This window comes from Larus michahellis, chromosome 19 (assembly GCF_964199755.1).
Source record: "Larus michahellis chromosome 19, bLarMic1.1, whole genome shotgun sequence".
Taxonomy (NCBI): Eukaryota; Metazoa; Chordata; class Aves; order Charadriiformes; family Laridae; genus Larus; species Larus michahellis.
Window position 1 is genome coordinate 7129068 of NC_133914.1, and position 20611 is coordinate 7149678.

General features: G+C 48.2%; 1 protein-coding gene across 8 annotated transcripts in view; it reads left to right on the forward strand.

Moving 5' to 3' along the window:
- HIVEP3 (HIVEP zinc finger 3) overlaps positions 1-20611 on the forward strand; it is a 324947-nt gene that overhangs the window by 296170 nt on the left and 8166 nt on the right. For all 8 annotated transcript variants that reach the window (XM_074563334.1, XM_074563333.1, XM_074563335.1 and 5 more), the window contains 3 exons: positions 1354-1529; positions 10105-10203; positions 18626-19686. In XM_074563334.1, the coding sequence (XP_074419435.1) occupies positions 1354-1529; positions 10105-10203; positions 18626-19686 (1336 nt within the window). The remainder of the gene's footprint in view (positions 1-1353; positions 1530-10104; positions 10204-18625; positions 19687-20611) is intronic.

The window sequence follows — 20611 nt, forward strand, 5'->3', positions numbered from 1 at the left end:
CTGTGCAGACCGTGCCATTATCATCCCATCGGTTCAGGGCTGTATTCATGATCTTTCTGTATTTTTTACTCAGTTTTAAATTATCCTCTTTTTTTTTTTTTTGCATTATAAATACGTTATTTTTTTTTAGGACTTATTATACCTTCATTTATTTAAGTGCTCAAATCCCTAGTGCTGCTGTTTCTATTCAGTTTCTCTTCAGTTTGGCTGCTTTTATCTCACCATTCTCGTTTGGAATTGGCTTTATTGGGAAGATACTAGAAGGTGACTGATGGTGTTGTGTGTCTTTGGACCCCCTATTAAGATGCTTTAGAAGGCCTGATTGTCAAAGGTGGATGTTTGGAGATTTCTGAAGACCAGACATAACTCATACTGGATAGAAAAAAAAGAGTTGCAAGAAGCACCACACTTCGAAAATTTGGCCTCTTAAAAATCTGAGGGGACCAATTTCGTGTTACCTTATTCTTCTTGTGCTGCAAGAACAGGAAATTACAGGCTCCATTTGCTAAACGGCAGGAGGCTAAATGATTTGTCTCACTCTTACAAATATTTTTCAAACCCACATCGTGTAACCTTCTCTATGCAATAATGCGTGGACAGAAAATAGATGAATATACAATGTGAAGGAAGGATGACCAATCTCATTCTCTTGGGTAAACCTAAGTCATGATATTGTACCAAAGATAAAAAAGCCTGGAGTCCGTGTGTTTACATTTAGTGTTAGCACAATTTATTTTTTAAATAAATGGATGTATTCTTCTCTTTGTGTCCATTCTGGGTGTCTCACTGTATCAGGAATCTGTGCAGGGATCACAACTTGCAGTGTGGGATCAGTCTTCTCAAATGGTTTTTACCGTTGTCCCGAAGGATGAGAAAGATTGTTTCACAAGAGGTTTAGCTAGGATGTATTTTCTCGGTGCTTTACACAGCACAGTGACAGACTGTGCATATTTTAAAACACAGCATAGGGTGAGAGAGAGATGATTTAGGTAGCCAGGCCGGACTGTTAAATGCCTTATTCAGACTATCGTAAGTGCCTCAGTTTGTGTTTGTGGAAAATCAGGACATTTGGGTGACCCTGTGAGTTGATCGCAGACTTTGGGTTATTTGTCTGTGCAGAGAAGCAGATGCAGGACATGAGAACATATTCCTGAAGAGGAAGTAGGCATCTGGGCAAAAGCTTTTGAAGATATTTTGAATTTAGACTAATTACCCAGAGCTAGCGAATGGTAAATGAGACCGGTGGTGTCAATAACATGCTGAATTAATCCAGGAAAGTTGTGACTACTTTTGAGGTGGGAATCTTCTTTTTTTTTTTTTTTTTTTTTTTATCATGACACCTGTTGCTCATAGGTACAAATCAAACGAAGAGTATGTGTATGTGCGAGGCCGTGGAAGAGGGAAGTATGTATGTGAGGAGTGTGGAATTCGCTGCAAGAAACCCAGCATGCTGAAGAAACACATTCGCACGCACACAGACGTCAGGCCATATGTCTGCAAGTACTGTAACTTTGCTTTTAAAACCAAAGGTAAGAGACAGTCAGCTCCTAGCTCCTCTGCTTAGTTTATTGACTTACAAGCCTTCTTGGGGGCGCTGGTGAAGGGGAAGGGAAAGCCTTCCCAGGGTCTGGAAAACCCCAGGAGTCGGAGGGAGGGGGATGAAGGAGTCTTAAATTGGCTATTTTCAGCAGAGGACCAGCCCCGTGTTCAGCTGCGTCGCAGTGGAGAGCACTGGCTGCCCATGCCAACCCACAGCACAGCATCCACCCCATCCTACAGGTGCTTCTGAAAGGGAACGATCCTGAAATAGTGCTTCACTGGCAGGGATTTATAAACAAAACCACCCCAGAACGAGAGCAGGGGCTCCTGGGTACAGGCAAACATCCCTGACTGAGCACCTGGAGACGGTCTTCGGGTGGCTTTTTGTGCTAGTGCTCTCAAGATCTGTTTGCGCTGCACTTTCTCATCCTTCGCAGTTGCATGTAGCTTCGACATTTTCTATATCATATCAATAGACTTTTTCTCTCAAGACCTCCATTCCAGGACATCTAGTCATTAATGATCCACAACCTCACTCCTACCTGATATTCTTTGCAAGAGACCTTCATCATTGCCTCAGTGAGTGTGCAAGTGAAGTCTAGCAGGAACACGCAAAAGTCTCTCTTCCAAGAGAGTTTGGGTAAAGTTTTCAAAAGTGCCAGAGGTGCCCAGGTCCCTTTAACTTCTCATTGGAGTCTGGCATGGTGGGTTTGACAAATCTCCGCTCCATCTTTGGTTGCAGCAAGTCTTGCAGTAAAGATGTCAAGTTCAGTTTCTTGATTATAGTTTGACATCAATATAAAATGTCCGTTGTCTGTAGCTCCCGTCCTTGCAAATCTCAGAAGATGACACAGCTGGGGGAGTTAATTACTCTTCTCAATTACTCAAGAAGAGCACCAGCCTCAAAAAACCAGCGCTGCCCAAGGACGTGGCAGAGCATGGGTGTGGGGAGGAGGCACCGGGTGCTGCATGGGCTGCGGCACGTGCGCGTACCCAGAAGTGCTGTGCTAGACAAGGGACCCAGATGCCGGGTGATTCGGGGTGGGCAGTGCCTGGACGATGGCTCTGTTGGTAAAGCTGGCAGGCGATTTCTGGGTAACGACGTGTTGGTAATCACTGGGCGTATGGGAGCATGGGGAAGTGATACCGAATTTGAGGCCAAATTCTCGTCAGACACATGCAGCAGATCCAGGCTCCAGTTCTTTCTCTCCCTCCCAGCCCGGAGCTATTTCTGATTCATTTTCTTTCCCTTTCCCTCTTGCTTTTGTTATTTTGTTCTGAGTTTTTCCTTTGAGAGGTGAATCCATTCAGCCTCTTCCGTCACTTCACCTTGCTTTACACCATGCTTCTGTTAGGCTTTTATTCAGGATGCTGCGATCAAACCATCCTTTCCACCATCTCTCCAGCTGCTTTGCTCTTCATGTCCGCTCCCTTGAAGCACCCAAGCTGTCAGCACTGACTGTGCCGGTTGCGCTCTGCAAATAGGCTCTTGCCTCCAAGGGACTTCCCTTCTTCAGCTTTGCAGGAAGCTTGCATGAGGAAGGCAGCATGGAAATGCTTCCTTCAAAAAACACCGCCCCGCTGTTGGGATTTGATTGCAAAGCTACCCGTTTGCCTATGGATACATGAGGGGGCAGAACTTCCCCAAAGCAGCGATTTCAGGACAAATAGTTGCACAATGGTAACTTGGAATCGCATGAAAATGGCGCTTTGCTGGAAGGGGGTGACAGTCAGAGCCCTGGCTGTGTCCCGTGGGCATGCTTGTACTCCGGGTAACTTTGCAGCGCTTGGGGAAAAGCTGTTTGCTTTACTGATGGAGACACAAGGACCTTTTGGAAGAGTTTTTGGAGGGTGAGAAAAAGGTCAGCTTTGGGTGCTCATAAAATCATCACGGTCGCAGAATCATTGCGGTTGGTGATGGAGTGCGACCAGAGGTTTGCAGAACTGGGGGGTTCGCAGCTTATTTTGCAGACGTCTAGAATAAGTTTGTTTGTGCCCTGATTCATTAGGATCCTCCTTCCTGGGGTGCAATTTTGCAACCACAGTTGATTGCAGAAGGGAGAAGCTGGAGCTCTTGCTACTGGGCTGCGCTTGCAAAAATATAAGTTGAGTTGAAGCTCTTTTCGAAATCAGCTTTCCAAAGTTAATTTTAGCCTTCAGCGTAAACTCAAAGGGGATATCTGTGGAGCTGTCTTCATTTTGGCTGTGGTGGATCTCTCCAGCATGATCTAATGCTCTAAACTCTCAACGAGGCTGGAAGCAGTTAAACCTTTTTTTTTTTATTATTATTTTTAATGAGGATCTTTATCTGGTTAAAATGTACCTCCCCCCTTACCCCTGGAAATCCATATCTGTGTTCCAAGAACTGGGAAAACTTTTGCAAAAGAAAGAGCTTTAAATATTTTTCCCTTTTCACTAATTATGCTGTTTGTCTGCTTTTTGTGCATTTCTGTCACTGTGAACGAAGCTGTTCCTTTGAGTTACAGAACTGCAGGGAAATGTTTTCTTTTTTTTATTATTTTAAAGCAAGTCCGTGAGATTTTTGTGTGCTCGCTTAGCTGATGGAAACAGCAGTCTTGGAAATTTGGTTTGTAAAGATTTATTTGATTTTACGTTTCTGGACCAGATATAAACGTGCCTCTTTAATGAGGTGTCTCTACCTCCACTGCAGCAGCGCTCTCCTAAGAGGTTTGTTACTGCGGCCTCCAAGAGGTTGTTTAAAAGAAGTTAGGCGAGCTTCTTCGTTGTTTTCTTACCAGGAAGGAAACGAAGAAAAAGCTGCAGTCTAATAATTTTCCCTTTCAGGAAGGTCAGGGAGAGCTTTTCCCTTGACCACCTTCCCAGAGGGGACAGGGGAACCGCCAGCCTTCCCTTGTCACTCGTCTCCAGACCCTGGAGGGAAGCGCGGCCCCTTTCTTCCCTCCTTCTCTTGGGTGACCCGGGGATGTGGGTCAGTGTTGGCACATTAATCCCCCTCCTGTGCAGACATTATCCTTTTCCACAGCTATTTTCTGCTCTCGTTCGGGCTCACATCAGACTCTCACGTCCTGATTGCTTAAGATTTCTTAAGATTTCTGGAGAAACTGCGTGGAGCAGCTCACTGCGTCCGTGCCGCTGCCTCTGCTTAGAGGTCAGAAGGGAGAAGGAGCTTCATATTAATTTAAAAGGTGCTTGTGTAAAGGACATCAGTGCCTGTTGGCTGAAGATATCCATTTGATAGTCTAGTCCTCTCACTGTTTCCAGACACCAGACTTCCTCGTGTCCTCAGCCATAGTCTTCCTTTAATAAATTAGTTTGCAGTTCCTTAAATCAGCACATGACAGGCACTGAGGTTATTGAACATGTTAATATATTAAATGCATTACCCCCTCAGCCCTTAAAGGCAAGGTTATGGCTGCACAGTTTATTATTATTACTGCTCCAGCAGGCTCAGCGCTCTGCTAAGCCTCCTCTGGAAACTACAGAGCAGGTCCAACTGGCGGAAAGCTCTGAAAGAATTAACTGCTGTTATGGCAGGGCAGATTGATACAGAGATTTGCAGTATGTCCCCGCACCCTGTGCATGCTGGGGCCCTTCCTTAGCGGCTGGGACGAGGGAAAGGGTCTGAGCATCCCCGTGGAGCCACTGCCGAGAGGAAGCTTTGGTTCCCCCGGCTCCTCAGGACGTCCCAAACCTCCGCTGGGATGAGGACAGGGTTATCCTCAGGAATTTGCTGCCCGCTCCCTTCTGCAATGTGGCGTGAGGCGCGTCGCTGGGAACAGAAAACGGCCCCATGGTCCAGACAGGAGGCGAAACGCTGCGAGCAAAAGGGCTCTTTAACTTCCCAGGGAAAGGGGGGAAAAAAAAAAAAAAAGGAACGAGGGCTGGAAGTCAAAGACTGGCAAATTCAAGGGAAATATTAACTGTTATTTTTTTAAACAGTGCAGCTATTAATCCCAGCACAAGCCTCAATGGGAAATATGCTAATTCTCTATATTTTGAAATCTGCAAATCCAGCCTGGGTACCTTTCTGGAAGATTAGGTTTTGGCTAACGCAAGCTGATAGGCTTGATCCAGAAGATGGCTAATATTTTATGGCCTGTACCAATACTGGCAGGCAGGCTCGAGGTTCAAATTTTCTTCTTTAATCTTAAAGTCAATAAGTCTAAAAGATAATAACAAAGATTTTTAAAAATTAAATCTTTTGCCCAATAAATTCCATAAATTAAAGCGTTCCTTCTCCTAGAGTCTCGCTTGGGGACATTATATCTATGCAGATACCTAAATCAAAGCCTGTGCGTTACTGAAGTCACACATAAAACTTGTTCCAAGGGTTTATCTGGGATGAAGAGGATTGACCTGTTGCTGCGTCTCTGTGTGTGAGTGCGTCCCCCAGCAAAATGGGAGTCTGCTGCTCTGCTCTCCTTGTATATTATTTTAAAAGAGGAATGTGAAAATGCTTAAGTCCTGGAAATCTGTCAATGTTTGTATCACGGCATCACTTTGGACGCAGAGATCATGCAGTTGGTCATTTGTTGGGGTATTTCTTGTCAAATTGTTCACATTTAATAGGAGAAATAGAAAGCATGGTGCGTGCCCAATAAGAATAGGATAATTTTTCCAGGAATCTTACCTTTTCTGTTCCTTACTTTTCGTTTCAACTCCACCACCTTTAAAATATGGCAATGGATATTCTGAAAAATTATTTTCCCTGTTTTAATTTAAATGGGAAATCACTTCTAGTACCTATTAAGCCGCTTTAAGTGCTTTTGGAGCACTAGAGTTTTGGCTTTCTCAAAACAACACACGTGTTTAAGTTGCTTTAAATCCAGAAGAAGACATCACAACATCAGAAAAGCTTAAGCAGCCGGGAATACATGGTTCTAAGCAGGTGTCTCGGGAGAGCTGTGCTGAAACTGCCTGCGCTCCTCCAGTACAGCAACAGCTGGGGTGGGCTCGCAGTTTCCACTGATTCCTGAATTGTAGATGGAGCCAGTTTTCTTTCAAATCTGGGAAATTTTTGGTAAACGATCCTTAGTGAGGACCACTTACCTGTTTAGGATTCAATATAACTGATCTGCTACTTAAATCCAGCTTCCCCGCCTGCTAGTTTCTCTCTTGCTCCTTCCAGTGTGTGTTTTTTTTTCACTGTTTCCAAGGAAGCAATGCTTCTGGGTTGGTTTTGTTGTGGGTTTTTTTGTTTGTTGGTTTGTTTGTTTTTTTAAAACTTGGGAGCCAGAACTCTCTAAGGCAACAAGTAGCTGTGAATCCTTCATTGTAGGATTCATATCCAGCTTTTACTTGGGCGAAGAGGTGTTGCCTTCACTGGAAATGTGCCAAAGGACTTTAGCATCTAATCCTGCCAGCATTAATTAAGGGGTCTAAAAACACAAACTCTAAGAAGAACCCTGATAAGATAAATATCATTGTCCTCCAAATTGCTCCCAAGATGATAACTCAGCCTCTCAGCTCGTGTAAATAAGCCTCGAGCTTTTAATTTCCTTAAAATGTTGCAAACTTAGGTCAGATGAGAATCCAGCCCACTGAGTCTCTCTTCCCTAAAAGGGTAGCAGCAGCCCTATTTCGTTGGAATTTCTTCTTGGTGTGCCTGCAGGGTGCTGTGCATGGGTAGACCCTGCACCAGGGGGGTTCGCGCTGGGAGTTTGCAGGCTTCTCGTGTTCCTTGGCGCATGCGAGTACCGCCTGGTCTGACCAAATGAGGATGAAGGAAGATGGAAAGTAAAAGGGGAAGGAAAGCAACACTTGCTATGAATTGGTCCTTTGGTATTTTACATTCGCACGGGGGGGTTTAGCGGTGCCTGCGCAGCGCCTTCCAGCAGACAGCCTGGGTGGGGAAGGGAGAGGAGAAGCCGTGGCATTGCCTTGCACAAGGACAGTTGCCTCCAGTGACAGAAAATAGGAAAGGAGGTGAAGCTGATGGCTTCTGGCAGAGCTTGTCAACCCCAGCCGTTGCGCAGGGTGGAGCTGAGTGAAAGCAGAGGTGCGGGGAGGCGACAGGCAGAGCGCTGCAGGCTGCAGATGGGCTCCCCGTGCCTGCCCAGGTCTGCGGCAGCAGAAGGGAGCGTCTGCATTCCCTGTGAACAGCACTGGGGCCGAGGCAGGGGAAGGACCCGCGTGTATTACAGCCTGCGGACACCTGAGGAGGCTGAGGTGGCTGCTGTGTGCCTCCGAGGACCAGAGTCCTTCCCTCAAGCACAGGGTGGCTGTGGTCTTGCCCAAAACACCGCATTCAACAGCACCCTGAGTAATTAACGTAATGCCCTCCTGGTTTGGCCAAAGCCAGACGCATGTAGCACAGGGAATATATAAGTTTGTTTTGGGGAAATGGTAGCACCAAAATGCCTGGTGGATGTCTTCTCCCCGCTCTTCCTACCATGGAGATCACAGCTCAAGTCCTGGGGTGCCACAGACCATACTTTAACCCCCTACTCACACCAGGCATTTATTTGGGCTTATTTTCTGAGTCCATTATCACCGGAGGGAATCCATTTAGGGATTTTGGTGTGGTAACTGAGCAAAGATGGGTCATTTTTGCCAGCCAAGATGTGATGTGCCGTGACGGACAGGCAGCAGCAGGGTTTGATTTCAACAGACTGAGTCAGTTTGTCTTTTTGCTAGTTAGGTCCAAAATTAAATTCCAGTTCCATGAGGCCACAATTTGGACTCGTTGGATAGTTTTCGGTAAAACAGTTTTTCACTTTAAAACAATGGTGATTCACTGGAACCAGAGGTGTCCATGAGAGCATGCTCTGGTCTGACTGGGTGTCTTTGGGCCCACAACAAAACTCCTGGGCCAAAGTGGAGAAAGAGAGGTCTGATTTGGAGCAAGGACCTGAGCCAAGTTGGCCTCATCCTGAAACCTGAGTGTCCTAACCATGGGGCTAAGGGTATTTAGGCATGAAGTTTAAAAATAATAAATCTCTCTTACTGAAGCTGTTTTGCTGCATTTAAATTATTAAATATCCTTTGAATCCACATCCTAGATGGGTGCCAGATACACAAGGATATATAGTCAGCCTTTGTCTCTCTTGGTCTTTCCTGTTGGAGCTATTCCATTTTGTATAAAATGGGCTAAATAAATAATTCAAGGGCTAAAGAGAAACTAACTTGGTAGCTAGATGGTTATGGCACTCTTCTGAGTTGTGAGGGCGTCACGGGTAATTCTCTGCTCCAATGAATAGTTGCTTATTTATTTATACTATCCAGAGCAGCGGGAGGAGAGGTTGATAGAGGCCCTCTATACTCCCACCCAGTTCAGGGACCAGGGGACTCTGTGGATTGCAGGATACCAGCTGAGGGACCTCAGTCCTCAGCTGAAGGTTATAATAAAGTGTGAGAATTCATTTTTTCCTCTTTTTTTTTTTTTTTTTTTTTTAATTGCGGTGAGGAAAAAAAAAGCCTTGTGTTCAGCACGACTCTCCAGCGTTAGCTAGCAGGAGGGCTGGTGGCACATCACGTTGCTGCAAGTGAGTTTGGAGGGTCCAACCAGCTCCTGGGCTGTGCTGGGATATTACACAGCCCTTGATGGAGCTTCAGCAAGGGCCCAGGTTTCTTCTCATCATCAGCTCGGCCCATAAAGAGGTGTGGGAGAGGAAAGGGAAAAACGGGATTGTTTTTTCTTTATTTCTCCTACCCTTTATTTTTGTGGCTGTTCCACCTACCTACCTTCCCCCGCCCTCCCCCCGCCAAAGGTTACCCTGTGTTCAGCGTTTCCCTTGGATATAAGTAGGGTTAATAACTGCCTGATCAACCTGCCTGTAATTGGGGAGTTAGAATTAGAGAGATGTCCTGTGAGTCTGGCATGCCCGTGAGTAATGCCATCCCACTGTCTCAGAGCAGCGACCACGGCCCCCCACATCCCGGATTCCCCCTTGCAGGCGCTGCTCTTTCCACCCTGGCACTAACGAGGAACGCTCGTTAGTGCTCAGCAGGTTTTCTCAGTGCTGCCGGACTTCCGAGGGGATCCATGACTCCCCCTGTTCCAGGGAGCTGAGAACTTTTGCCTGGCACTCAGAGCATCTGAGCCACCCTGCTGGGGGGAGGAGGGTGACTGTAGGATTCTTCCCCATTTCTGTCCTCTCGAGCACTCAGTACCAGTCTGCCCTGTGGTGTGAAGGAGCTCCTCACCTCCAGGCGGGTGGCCCCTGTGTGCTGGGATGAGGTGGGAGGTGATGATGGATTGAGGTGTGTTTCTCTTCCCTACCATTTTCCTTTGCTGCATCATCACAGCTGAAAGCAATCCAGGAATTTTCATCCCCCCCAAACCCCGATGTGTACCCCAACTGTCTTTTCAGGTTGCACAACACCTGCAAAGCCGCACAACCCCACCAGCACATCCTCTTCCACCCCGGTGCAGCAGCAAAGGAACAAAAGGGAGGACAGCCTTGCGTCATGGGGTATTTGCAATGGATAGTGAGAGAGTGCAATGGGGAGAGTCAGAGGCCTCCTTGGTCTGGTTTAGAGCCAAATTATTAACTTGTTACTGCTGAGCTTGCAAAATGGAAAAAAAAAAAAGAAAAAAAAAAGAGCCATATTAACCAAAATATGTTTTCTGCTTCTTTTCAGGGAATCTGACTAAACACATGAAGTCAAAGGCCCACAGCAAAAAATGTCAGGAGATGGGCGTGTTGGTATCTTCACTGGTGGATCTGGAAGCCGAAGAAGGTAAAATCTTTCACATTATAAACCTGCTATTGCTGCTAACAGAGGGCAATATCTGTTCAGGCAGGAGACGTTCTCCACAGATCATCCTTTCAAAGATGATCTTTCAGGCTTTTTTTCAAAGATGATCCTTTCAGGGTCTTTTCAGTGGTGCCCAGTGACAGGACAAGAGGTAATGGGCACAAACTTGACCATGGGAAATTCCACCTAAACATGAGGAGGAACCTCTTTGCTGTGAGGGTGGCAGAGCCCTGGCACAGGCTGCCCAGAGAGGTGGGGGAGTCTCCGTCTCTGGAGACATTCCAACCCCGCCTGGAGGCGTTCCTGTGCCACCTGCTGTGGGTGACCCTGCTCTGGCAGAGGGTTGGACTGGGTGATCTCCAGAGGTCCCTTCCAACCCTATGATTCCATGATTCTATCATTCTATGTGGAGCAGTTTGTTTGCCCCAGGCTCCTTCCAGCACCCAAGGAGGGATTTCTGCTTGCATGGGGTGGGTTACGGGGCCGTCCTGGGATGGTGCATCCCTGGGACAGTGTGTGGGCCTGTGTCTCCCTGCTGGGTGTTTTGCCTGTTTGGCTGAAGTATTTTGTCTGGCTGCAGTCAGAGGCAGAAGTAAATGGACGAGTAGGGAGCATCCTGCTTTGGCCCCGCGCTCTGCGTGTGGGCTACACACGTAATAATAAATAGTGGATCTGTGGCGTGAGAAGGTTCTTCTTGGTATTTTGTGGTATCTCTAGTGGGGAATTTGGCAGCCTGACTGCTGTGCTTTGGCCTGGGTCTCTCCTGTCCATAGAGGGAGTCTCTGCAGCAGCAAAATGAGACCCCCCACCCCGAGGATGCATTGCCTGAGGCTGTGACCCCTTACTTTGCTGCTGCAAGAACAATCTGGTGGGTGAAGGAGAAAAATCAGTCCTGGAACCCCTGGTTGGGACCTGACAACACGTTTTACTGGAGCTGGAGTGCTGAGGCTGAGTGCGGGGGTGACCCTTCAGTGCGTGGCCTGTGCAGGCTGTGGTGATGTTCTTGCAGAGGGGATGTGCTCTGGCAATACAGCAGTATTAGTGCTTCGGAGATACCTTCCTCCTGAAAGGGCTGCCAGAGAAAGACTTTTCCACAAGGATCATCTAGGGACCTGCCCATCTTACTGTATTTGGCTGATCCCAGGAGACTCCAAATTACCAGTGCAAACCTGGGCTGCATCTGGAGGGACTGGCGCATGCAGGAGCTGCTCCCACCTCCGTGGGCAGACCCAGCCTGGACCTTGCCCCACTGCTGGAGACCTCAGCAGACCAGCATGGGGTGTCATCAGCATGGGGGCAGCTGCTTCCCTCGTCTCTCACTCTCACGGGTCTTTTCCACGTGTAGGATGAAGGTGAATCACCCAGGTCAGAAATGATCTGGAAGATTTCTCAGTAGGGAAGGAGCCAGCAAAACTAAAATAACATGGTGCTTTGACATTTAATGGCATTATTCTGAGTGCTTTACAAGAAGATACATTTACCCTGACTCACCTGCTTATTTCTTTCATCTACTTATGCACAAACACACACACAAAGTCTGTCCAAGGCTCTGTAAATTCAGGAATCTGTCTGTTCTTTGAGGACGCATGACTCTCTTATTTAGTAATTTCCGCCCTGATTTATAGTATCTGCAGCTGAATTTCCCTGAAGTCATCCCGAGAAGTAGAGCTCCTCCTGGGAGGCTGGGCAGCATCAGGCAGGAGTGTGGTGACCATAATCACTCCTGTCTCCATCAGAAATGTTGAGGGAAAGGGGAGGAAGATCTCCCAGCTGGGAGATGAAGGAACACGGGGAAGTCTCATGTATACTTAGTTGTTTGAGCTAGAAAAAGGTATTTTACCCAAATTATTGGAGGCTGCGCTCCGACAGCTGTGAAGGGTTAGGTTATGTGTCTCCAGGGAACAGTTAGATGTTTTTACGATTGTTATTCTGTTTCCTTTAGCAAGACCCTGAGTACTCAGGGCTGGAGCCACAGCACAGGACTGATGGGGAAGAAGCCGTAGGGGTAGCAGATCTCCAGTCCCCACGAAATTTTGGGTCACCTGCATCTGCGTTCAGTGGGTCGTTTACATTTATAGGAAACGCTGCACATCCCAGCTGTGGCAGGAAGAGAGGCTCTGGGGGCACAGGTCTGCCCGTGTCGCAGTGTGTTTATTCCTGGATAAAACATGTCGTGCCACAGAGCAGGGTGGTGTTCTCTGTTTGCATTGCGTTGCAGGCTGGTCGTGACACCATTGACCCTTCCTGGCTGCCACCCCAGAAATCCCAGTATGAAAGCAGCTCTTGTGGCTGTCTTTAGCATTTTTTCTCCTGTTTCACCCCCTGTCTCACCCCAAACAATTTTGATTCCCCCATCCCTGGGATTCATTCTGCCACAGCCCGCAAGGGTTTGTTGACAATGGGTTAAAATGAACTTCATAAAACACATGGCGCCACGGTTATTTTTATAAAGTGAACATCAGCTGAGCAAGTTCTGGAGACGGCGCTGTGAGCCAGGGAATGTTAACTCGGCAGGAACAACAAACAGCGCTTATCACCCTGGTCCCCTGCTGAGGTCGAGTCTATCAGAGGTTTTATTGGGAAAGTGGCTGGTTCTGGGGACAGGGGCAGTGCCACATGCTTCCTGCTTCATAGGTAATTAAAAATCACAAAGTGTTTCCCTGCGCAGCCCCTGGTGGGGAGGGGGTTGCTCTGATGCAGGCGGCAGCCCTTCATACGGCAAAGGGGGCTCGTGGTCCGGGTGGTTCAGGGGGCTGGCAGGCTGTGCCTGACAGGCAGCCCTGGCCACTGGCACCCTCTGTGGTGCTTTGAGTCTCAGCTTCTGGGTATTGAGTCTCAGAAATTCTGTCCCCCGCAGTGTGCTGCATCCTTGGGGTATCTCCACGCTGGTTAATTAAACTGTGCTGGAGACATTTGCAGGCCATCATCTCAACTTGAACTGCAGCAGCGATCAGCAAGGCAGCTGTGGTTCAGGCCATCTACTACACATCAAATAAACGCTGAGCACAGTTTGGGAATTAGCGTGGTCCTGGGACCGTTCCTGCAGAGGAGGTCGGATGTGGCCACCCTGTTTTGGTGGCACAGAGGTGCAGTTGCAGAGCAATCCGGTGGGGCTGCAGGACTTGTGTCACTGTCCTGGGACAAATATGACTTGGAGGGCTGGTGCGACTGTCCTTGACTTGAACAGACCACGGCTCAACTTGCCAGCAGAGAACCCGTAACAAACGATAGAACAAGAGGAAATGGCTTCAAGTTGCGCCAGGGGATGTTTAGATTGAATATAAGGAAAAAATGTCTTTACAGAAAGGATTATCAAACTTTGGAACAGGCTGCCCGGGGAAGTGGTGGAATCACCGTCCCTGGAGGTATTTAAAACCCAGGTAGACGTGGTGCTGAGGGACATGGGTTAACGGTGGTTTTGTCAGAGTTAGGTGGATGGTTGGACTCGATGATCTTAAAGGTCCCTTCCAACCTAGATGATGCTATGATTCTATTATATCTGAGACGTCCCACTGGTTAACCAGTCCCAAACCTCAGTCATCCCCCAGTGCAGTGGTTCCATGCCTTTTCAGGCTTGGGTTCTGATTCAGGCCAGGTGTAGTCACCTGGACAGTCAGGGGATGAGGACATGGGAGAAAAAAGAAGTGCTATGGCACTATCAGACACCTGTGCCCCCTTCCACACTGCCTTTCCTGGCACGTACAGGGATGGACAAAGGGCTCTCCCAGGCCACGCCGAATAAACATCTAACCAAGGCTAAGGACACCTGACGTGGCCAACAGTGTGCCGCTCCGCCTCAAGGAATGGCTTTCTTCCTTTTAAATCTGCTTTTCTCCAGCTCTTCAGAGCAACCTTTCGATCGGGCAGAGACATGCTGTACTTGGCCGTGGCCTTTCCAAAGGAGGGCACGGCCAAAAGAAAACCTAGTTGGGGGTTTTGCAGTAGCTGCCCCAAGGGAAAATCGTTGGTGTGATGTGAGCAGCAGGAGGCTGCTCCCGTGTGGGGTTGCTGGTTGCTGGAGAACTCCTTCAGCCCAGGAACTCACTTAAAATAACTGATTAGCTGATGGTCTCCAGAAATCGCTCCCTGCTCTTATACCACCCATCGCTGATACTTCTGCTGATCAAAGCTAGATAGGGAAAGAGGAAAGTGGCTCCTGAAATGTTGGTTGCATGACTCTGAAAAGAACAACTGTTATTTCAAACCTTTCCATTATTATCAATTAGAACTAATGAATCATATTAATTGAGTGTTGCTCTTGAAAAACCTGCAAATCAGAAGTCCTATTTATGTTACGTGTAATTGCAGGCTTCTGAGGACAGAGCCGCAAGGGTTCACTTCCCCAGTCCAGGGTATGTTTTCATTCATGGTTTCCTTCAGTCATTCATCCCTGGGCTCGTACAGGGTTAATAGTAGTGCACTCAGCGGCGTGTTGTGCGAGCAGTGTGAAAGCCCGCTGATGGGAGCACTCTGCTTCCGAGAATGAAGGTCTGGCAGGTGATGAGGCTGAGCTTGTCTCAGCCTTTGGCCTCGTGGAAAGAGTAAATCTAAAGAAAAGCCCCAGAAAGGTCTGCCTTGCATCCCCAGGCCAGCTGTGAGAGCGCTCAGGGGAAAGGATGGGACCATCAGCTGGGGGACCTTTTTTTTCTTGGCCATCGTTAAATCATTGGTCCCAGTCGGCTTGTGGCTGAACACATGGTGGTTGGGCACCTGCTGAGCCCTACCTGGACTGCAGAGGACAGGAACCCATCAGCTTTTGGAAGGGACTCCTCTCCCATTGTTGGCCTTGGCTGTGCGGCTGCTCGCCGGAATGTGTTGCGCTGTCTGGACTTTAGTGCCTTATGCAAACAATCCATGTAATTTTAAAATTACAACAAATATACCGTCCCCATTTCCTCCCATTGATGAAGACCATTTGTGTTGCTGTAAAGGGGTCAGTCTGCCGGGAAGGAATGCAGAAAGGTGAAAACGGGAAGGTGTGGTGTCAGAGGACATTTCCTTTCTTTCCTTCCAGCTTCTTTTTCACCTGGTTAAAGCTAACACTGGGCTTCTGCTGAAATTTCAAATATTCTGCCTCTCGAGTAAGGAGGCCCGTTGCTCACAAATGCCAAGTAAATGCTAAATAGATGGTCAGAAGATGGTCAGAAAATTGTATCTTGTGCTGCAATGGTTGGGGCTATTTGGATGGATGAGAAAATAACATAAAAATGGCAGAAAGGTGCATGAGGAATCAGAGATCACAGCTGTACCACGCATCCCTGTTCTCAGAGCAGGGGGTTGCAAAGAGCCTTCCCTTGTGTAACCACAGCGTGTCTTCTCTCTTCTTGGCGAAGAGGCTCAGAACAGAGCCTAGCAAGGGCAATTTTAATTAAAATAAAAAAGAAATAAAAAAGATTACTATTTCCATGTGACACAAATCAGCGCAGCAAGATTGCCGTGCTTTCCTTTGGGGGCAGGCAGGGAGGGAGCAGCAGTTCCTAAAACTCCCTGGATTATTTCAAACTGGAGTTGCATTTCACTTGATTGTTTTTATTTCTATTTAAGGGGCAGGAGAAAGTAAGGGGTGTTACTATAAAAGGAGATTGGAGTATAATTCTTCAATCCTGCATTGCTTTTGCCTGGTGTGATTGCACCAGGTTGGTAGACTAACGTTAGAATTACACACGCGTAATGAAATGCAGCCCTCGGACAAAGATGTCAACAGGGCACATTTTCACTCGCTTCCTCTCTCCTTCCTTCCTCCATCTATCCCTCCCTCTGTCTTCTCCTGACTTGTGCTTTCTCTGCCTCTTAGCTCAGCAGAATGCGTTTCAGTTGGAAGAAGCCAGGGCTCAGGTCTGAGCTCTCTCTGCTGCAGGGACCATGTTAGGAGGCCAAAGCAAATTCCCTTTGGGCTGTCCCAGGACTCACTCGAATGTTTCCCTTGGTGGCAAATGCAAACAACTCCCCAGTGCGGAGCTGGTTTCACATTTCCCTCACTCCATACTTCTGACCTCGCGCTCTGTCCTGGCCAGCGCTTGTCCATTGTGTGACTGGGACCAAAAAAGGAGTCCACACAGGACAAGGCTCTCGGAGGCACGCAGTGGAGGCCAAGGCTATAGCTCCCTGCCCATCCTGAAGCCCATAGATGTCAAACCCTGAAACCAGAGACAGGGACCCAGAGCAGGTCCAGAGGAGGCCACAAAGATGGTCTGATGGCTGGAGCCCCTCTGCTGTGAGGACCGGCTGAGAGATTTGGCGGTGTTCAGCCTGGAGAAGAGAAGGCTCCAGGGAGACCTTATAGCGGCCTTCTGGTACCTGAAGGGGCTCCAGGAAAGCTGGGGAGGGACTCTGGATCAGGGAGGGGAGCCATAGGATGAGGGGGAACGGTATCAAACTGAAAGAGGGGAGAAAGAAGTTCTTTGCTGTGAGGGTGGTGAGCCCCTGGCCCAGGTTGCCCAGAGAAGCTGTGGCTGCCCCATCCCTGGAGGGGTTCAAGGACAGGTTGGCCGGGGCTTGGAGCAACCTGGGCTGGTGGGAGGTGTCCCTGCCCAGGGCAGGGGGTGGCACGGGATGACTGGATGATCTTTAAGGTCTCTTCCAACCCAAACCATTCTATGATACTATGATACTATGAATCTATGACTCTATGACTAGTGAAATCCATTCCTTTTCCAAGCAAGAAATATGTACAGTTCACTCTACAGCTGGAAGAACTGGTCATTTGGAATAATATTTGTTCTTAACTCAGTTCCTCTGGGAGTTTGCAAACAAACCACCACTGGATCCCGGGTCCAGGAAACACCATCATTCTACAAGCATTTCACAATGCAAGTCAGCCTCTTGGTGGAGAGCTGCTGACTACGGCTGGGTGCTGTGTGAGGTTTGCAGTAGGTCTCGTTTTATGGACTAGAAACGGGGTGGGGAGCAAATGAAATGCATTTCAGGCTGACTCTTGGATGGATAATCAGCCATGGTGAAACACGTCTTATTTCACTGGTAATGCCAAATACTTCATGAGCATTTAGTAGTAAGGTCCTGTTATTCAAAGAAAACAAAATTGGACTTTTTATCCATAGATGACAGTGCATTCTCGCTGTGTGGCCATGTCCTCTTCTGGAAACCACCCCGCCTGCTGCCGGCAGGTGTGGTCCAGCCTCAGCGTTAGCGCCGTTTAATTTCCCCTCCGGCTCGTCCTGCTGACAGATGGCAGCTCTAAATGGAAAACGGTTTCAGTGTTCATCAGAGGAGAAACAGTGTCCTAGGCTGAACTGACAGCGAAAAGAAGCCAGCGGTGCTGCAGTTAGTTACCTGGCTTCACGCAGGTCTCAAAGCAGCATCCAGGCACTCTCCTTCCAAAGCCAGGGACCAAGCGTGTCCTATCATCTTGGCGCAGAGTTTGAGAAACTGGTATTTTATTAGCCCCTCCAGAACAGTGGGGACTTGAGGGAAAGCCTCCTGACGGCACACTTTTGTTGAGCTACAGTGACATCCAGCGGCTGTTCCCGATGGACCTCTTCAGGCTGAGCTTGCATTTCTGCCAGGATGGCTGCACACCCGGCACGGGGGAACGCAGCTTGTTCTCAGGGCAGGGCAGAGCAACTTGGTACTGATCTCAGAACGGCTTCTGCTGGCCCTTAGAGTAGAAGAGGGATGCTGTATTTTTTACCCGCAGGTACATTTCGGATCCTTTAGATTGCCTTTTTGTATACGCCTCACTGTTTACAAGCTCTCATTAGCAAAGCATCCCTGTGCAAGGCCTTCCACAGACAGACAGCAAAAAAACCTCCGCCACAAGGAAGCCTCTGCATCGTAGCTAGAATTATTCAAAATAGGGGAAAATAACACAGAGGTTTATTCAACCCAATGCTTTGCTTTTTAACAAAAGCCCTGTCTTGCTAATGTTTAACTGTCAGGCAAGTAGGCAGGAAAAAGCCCAACGTGTGGAGGATGGCAGCAGTCATCCCAGCAACTTTCTCGTACTTTGGCAGCTGTAGATATTTTGTAGGCACCATTTGCAACAAATAGTCATAACAAGACCACCAAAGGATGATAGTGTTACTGTTCTCATCTGTTAAGAGCCTTTTTTTGCATTTCTAGAGAAAGACAGGCAGGGTGCGTGGTGGTGTACAGTAGGAGCAGGGACTGATGGCTGCGCGTGTTGACAGAGCAATGGCTGGAACAAAACTAGGGTAGAGCGGGAGGGCCCAATGGTGGGATCTGCTGCGATCTACTGGGATCGTCAGGGGTGAAGTTGGCACAGATCACAAGACTTCAGGCTTCAAAGCACGAGACGATCGGTTCTAGGAAATCGCCAGGTCCTCTGTTCTCTTGTACCCTCAGAACGTTTCAGCAGATTTAGCATAAAAATAGTCCTTGTATCTGTGTTTTACACTCTCTGTTTTGTGTTTGCCCATCCCTTCAGGAACCAGTGAAGACCTATTCCAGGACTCTGAGGGGCGGGAGGGATCTGAGCCAATTGAGGAACACCAGTTTTCAGACCTAGAGGAATCTGACGATGATGATGACAATGAAGATGAGGAAGATGAGGAGGAAGAGGAGAGCCAAGATGAGCCACCTTTAAAGTTGCCAGAAGGCAAACACACCACCCTCCCAATGCACTCTTCAGGTGGCTCCCCATCTTCTCAAGAGGAAGGCACCGAAATAACATTGTCCTTATCCCAAGAAACAGTTTCCAGCAGCCAAAAAATAGGTGAAGCCCAGCAGGCCTCCTCCTCAGGGCTGGAAACAAAGTGGTCAGCAGACAGCAGTGACATTGCTGTGTGCCACAGCTTCTTGAGTCTCCACAGACCAGCTTTGACCTCCACTGAACAATTGGCTTCTGCTGAAAGAGAGTCTGTCACAAGGCCACAGATGTCCTTAGTTATGGACCTGTCAACCTCAAAAGACACCTCCCCAAGAAAAAGGTGGTCTCCGAGCCAGGACTCCGGCAGAGGTGGTGGCAGCAGCAGACCAATGCTAGCGAGAAAGCACCTACTAACCAAAAATGAAACTTCACCGAAACGGTTTTCACCAACTGGAGAACTGTCTTCTCTAAGGTGCCTGTCTCCAGGGAGAGGGTTGTCTCCTTGCCAGCGTGTCTCTCCCAGGAGGGAGGCATCTCCACTGAGATGTGTGTCACCAAGACTTGAGCTGTCGCCCAGCAGGCATCTTTCCCCTAGAAGAGAGCTGTCCCCAAGAACATACCTTCCACCAGAAGGAGAAGTCTCCCCTGTGAGGCACTCGTCACCGAGCAGGGAGATGTCATCAGTCAGATATTTATCGCTGAAGAAAGTCTTGTCTCCAGGCTGCTCAGAATCGCCTAGGTATCCATCCCCCGGGAAAGAGGACTTGCCTGGTACTAGCAAATCAGCAGCAGATGACAAAGTTCAAAGCTCATATCAAGCCCAGCATGGGATATTATCTTCGATGCCTCTACCTCACAGGTTCTTTGGCAAAAACGTACAGCTCTATGAGTCCAAGCTGGTAAGTTCAAGCCCCTCTTGCTTTCTAGTCCCTGCAGGACGTTCTCTGGTATGTTTTTAGATGAACATTGCAACGTAGAAGTGCGTAGTGACTCTGACTGTGACCGATGTTACGGGTAACCCAGAGAAAAGTGACAGCGGACAGCAATGGGTTTTGCACCCATTTTGGTCCGGCCCATCTCAATTGAAGAGACATAAAGTTGTCCCTTCTCCAAGGGATCATTTACACTCTTGACGCAACCAGTCTCCTGCTGAGACAAGCAATAAGGATCACTGCATTATAACGACTAGTTGTCACTAAGAGACCTTTTTTCCCTGGGAATTTTGCACCCATTTCTGAGATTTCTCCAGCGGGGGGGTGAAGCTATTTTTCACTGGTCCGTGACGTGAACCAGATCTGAACTAGGCATTGCACTCTATCGCTGGCTCCTGGGCTACGTACATACGCAGCCAGCTCTGTTAGATTAACTGCTGAGAAATGTTTGTTTGGACATCTCTGATTTCATCTCGCTTCTCTCTTCAGCACAGAGAGGTGTTTCCCACTGGGTCCAGAAAATTATTTAATCTCTCTGCTGGACATATCAAATCCTATGGGTAAAGGAAAATTGCACGTTCCTCCCACTGCTACAGGCAAATTAGACGTCGGGTTTGGTGGAACGTTTCCCATTTCTACTGAAGTGCCTGGCTCTCCTGTAATTTATGCTGATGAACATGAGATTCAGTTCCTGGAGTTGCTCTGCTGTGAAACTGGTGTGAGGAGAGACTCAAGCCCTTAGGGACTGCACTGGGAAGAGAAAGGCCTTTATACAACCCTTGGAGAACCTGTCACGGCAGATGTTGACCCAGGCCTTCCCCAGAAAAGCCATGCTGCCCAGTGTGCGTTTCTTCCATGTCTATGATAAAGTACGGTCTTTTGGTGCTGCCGT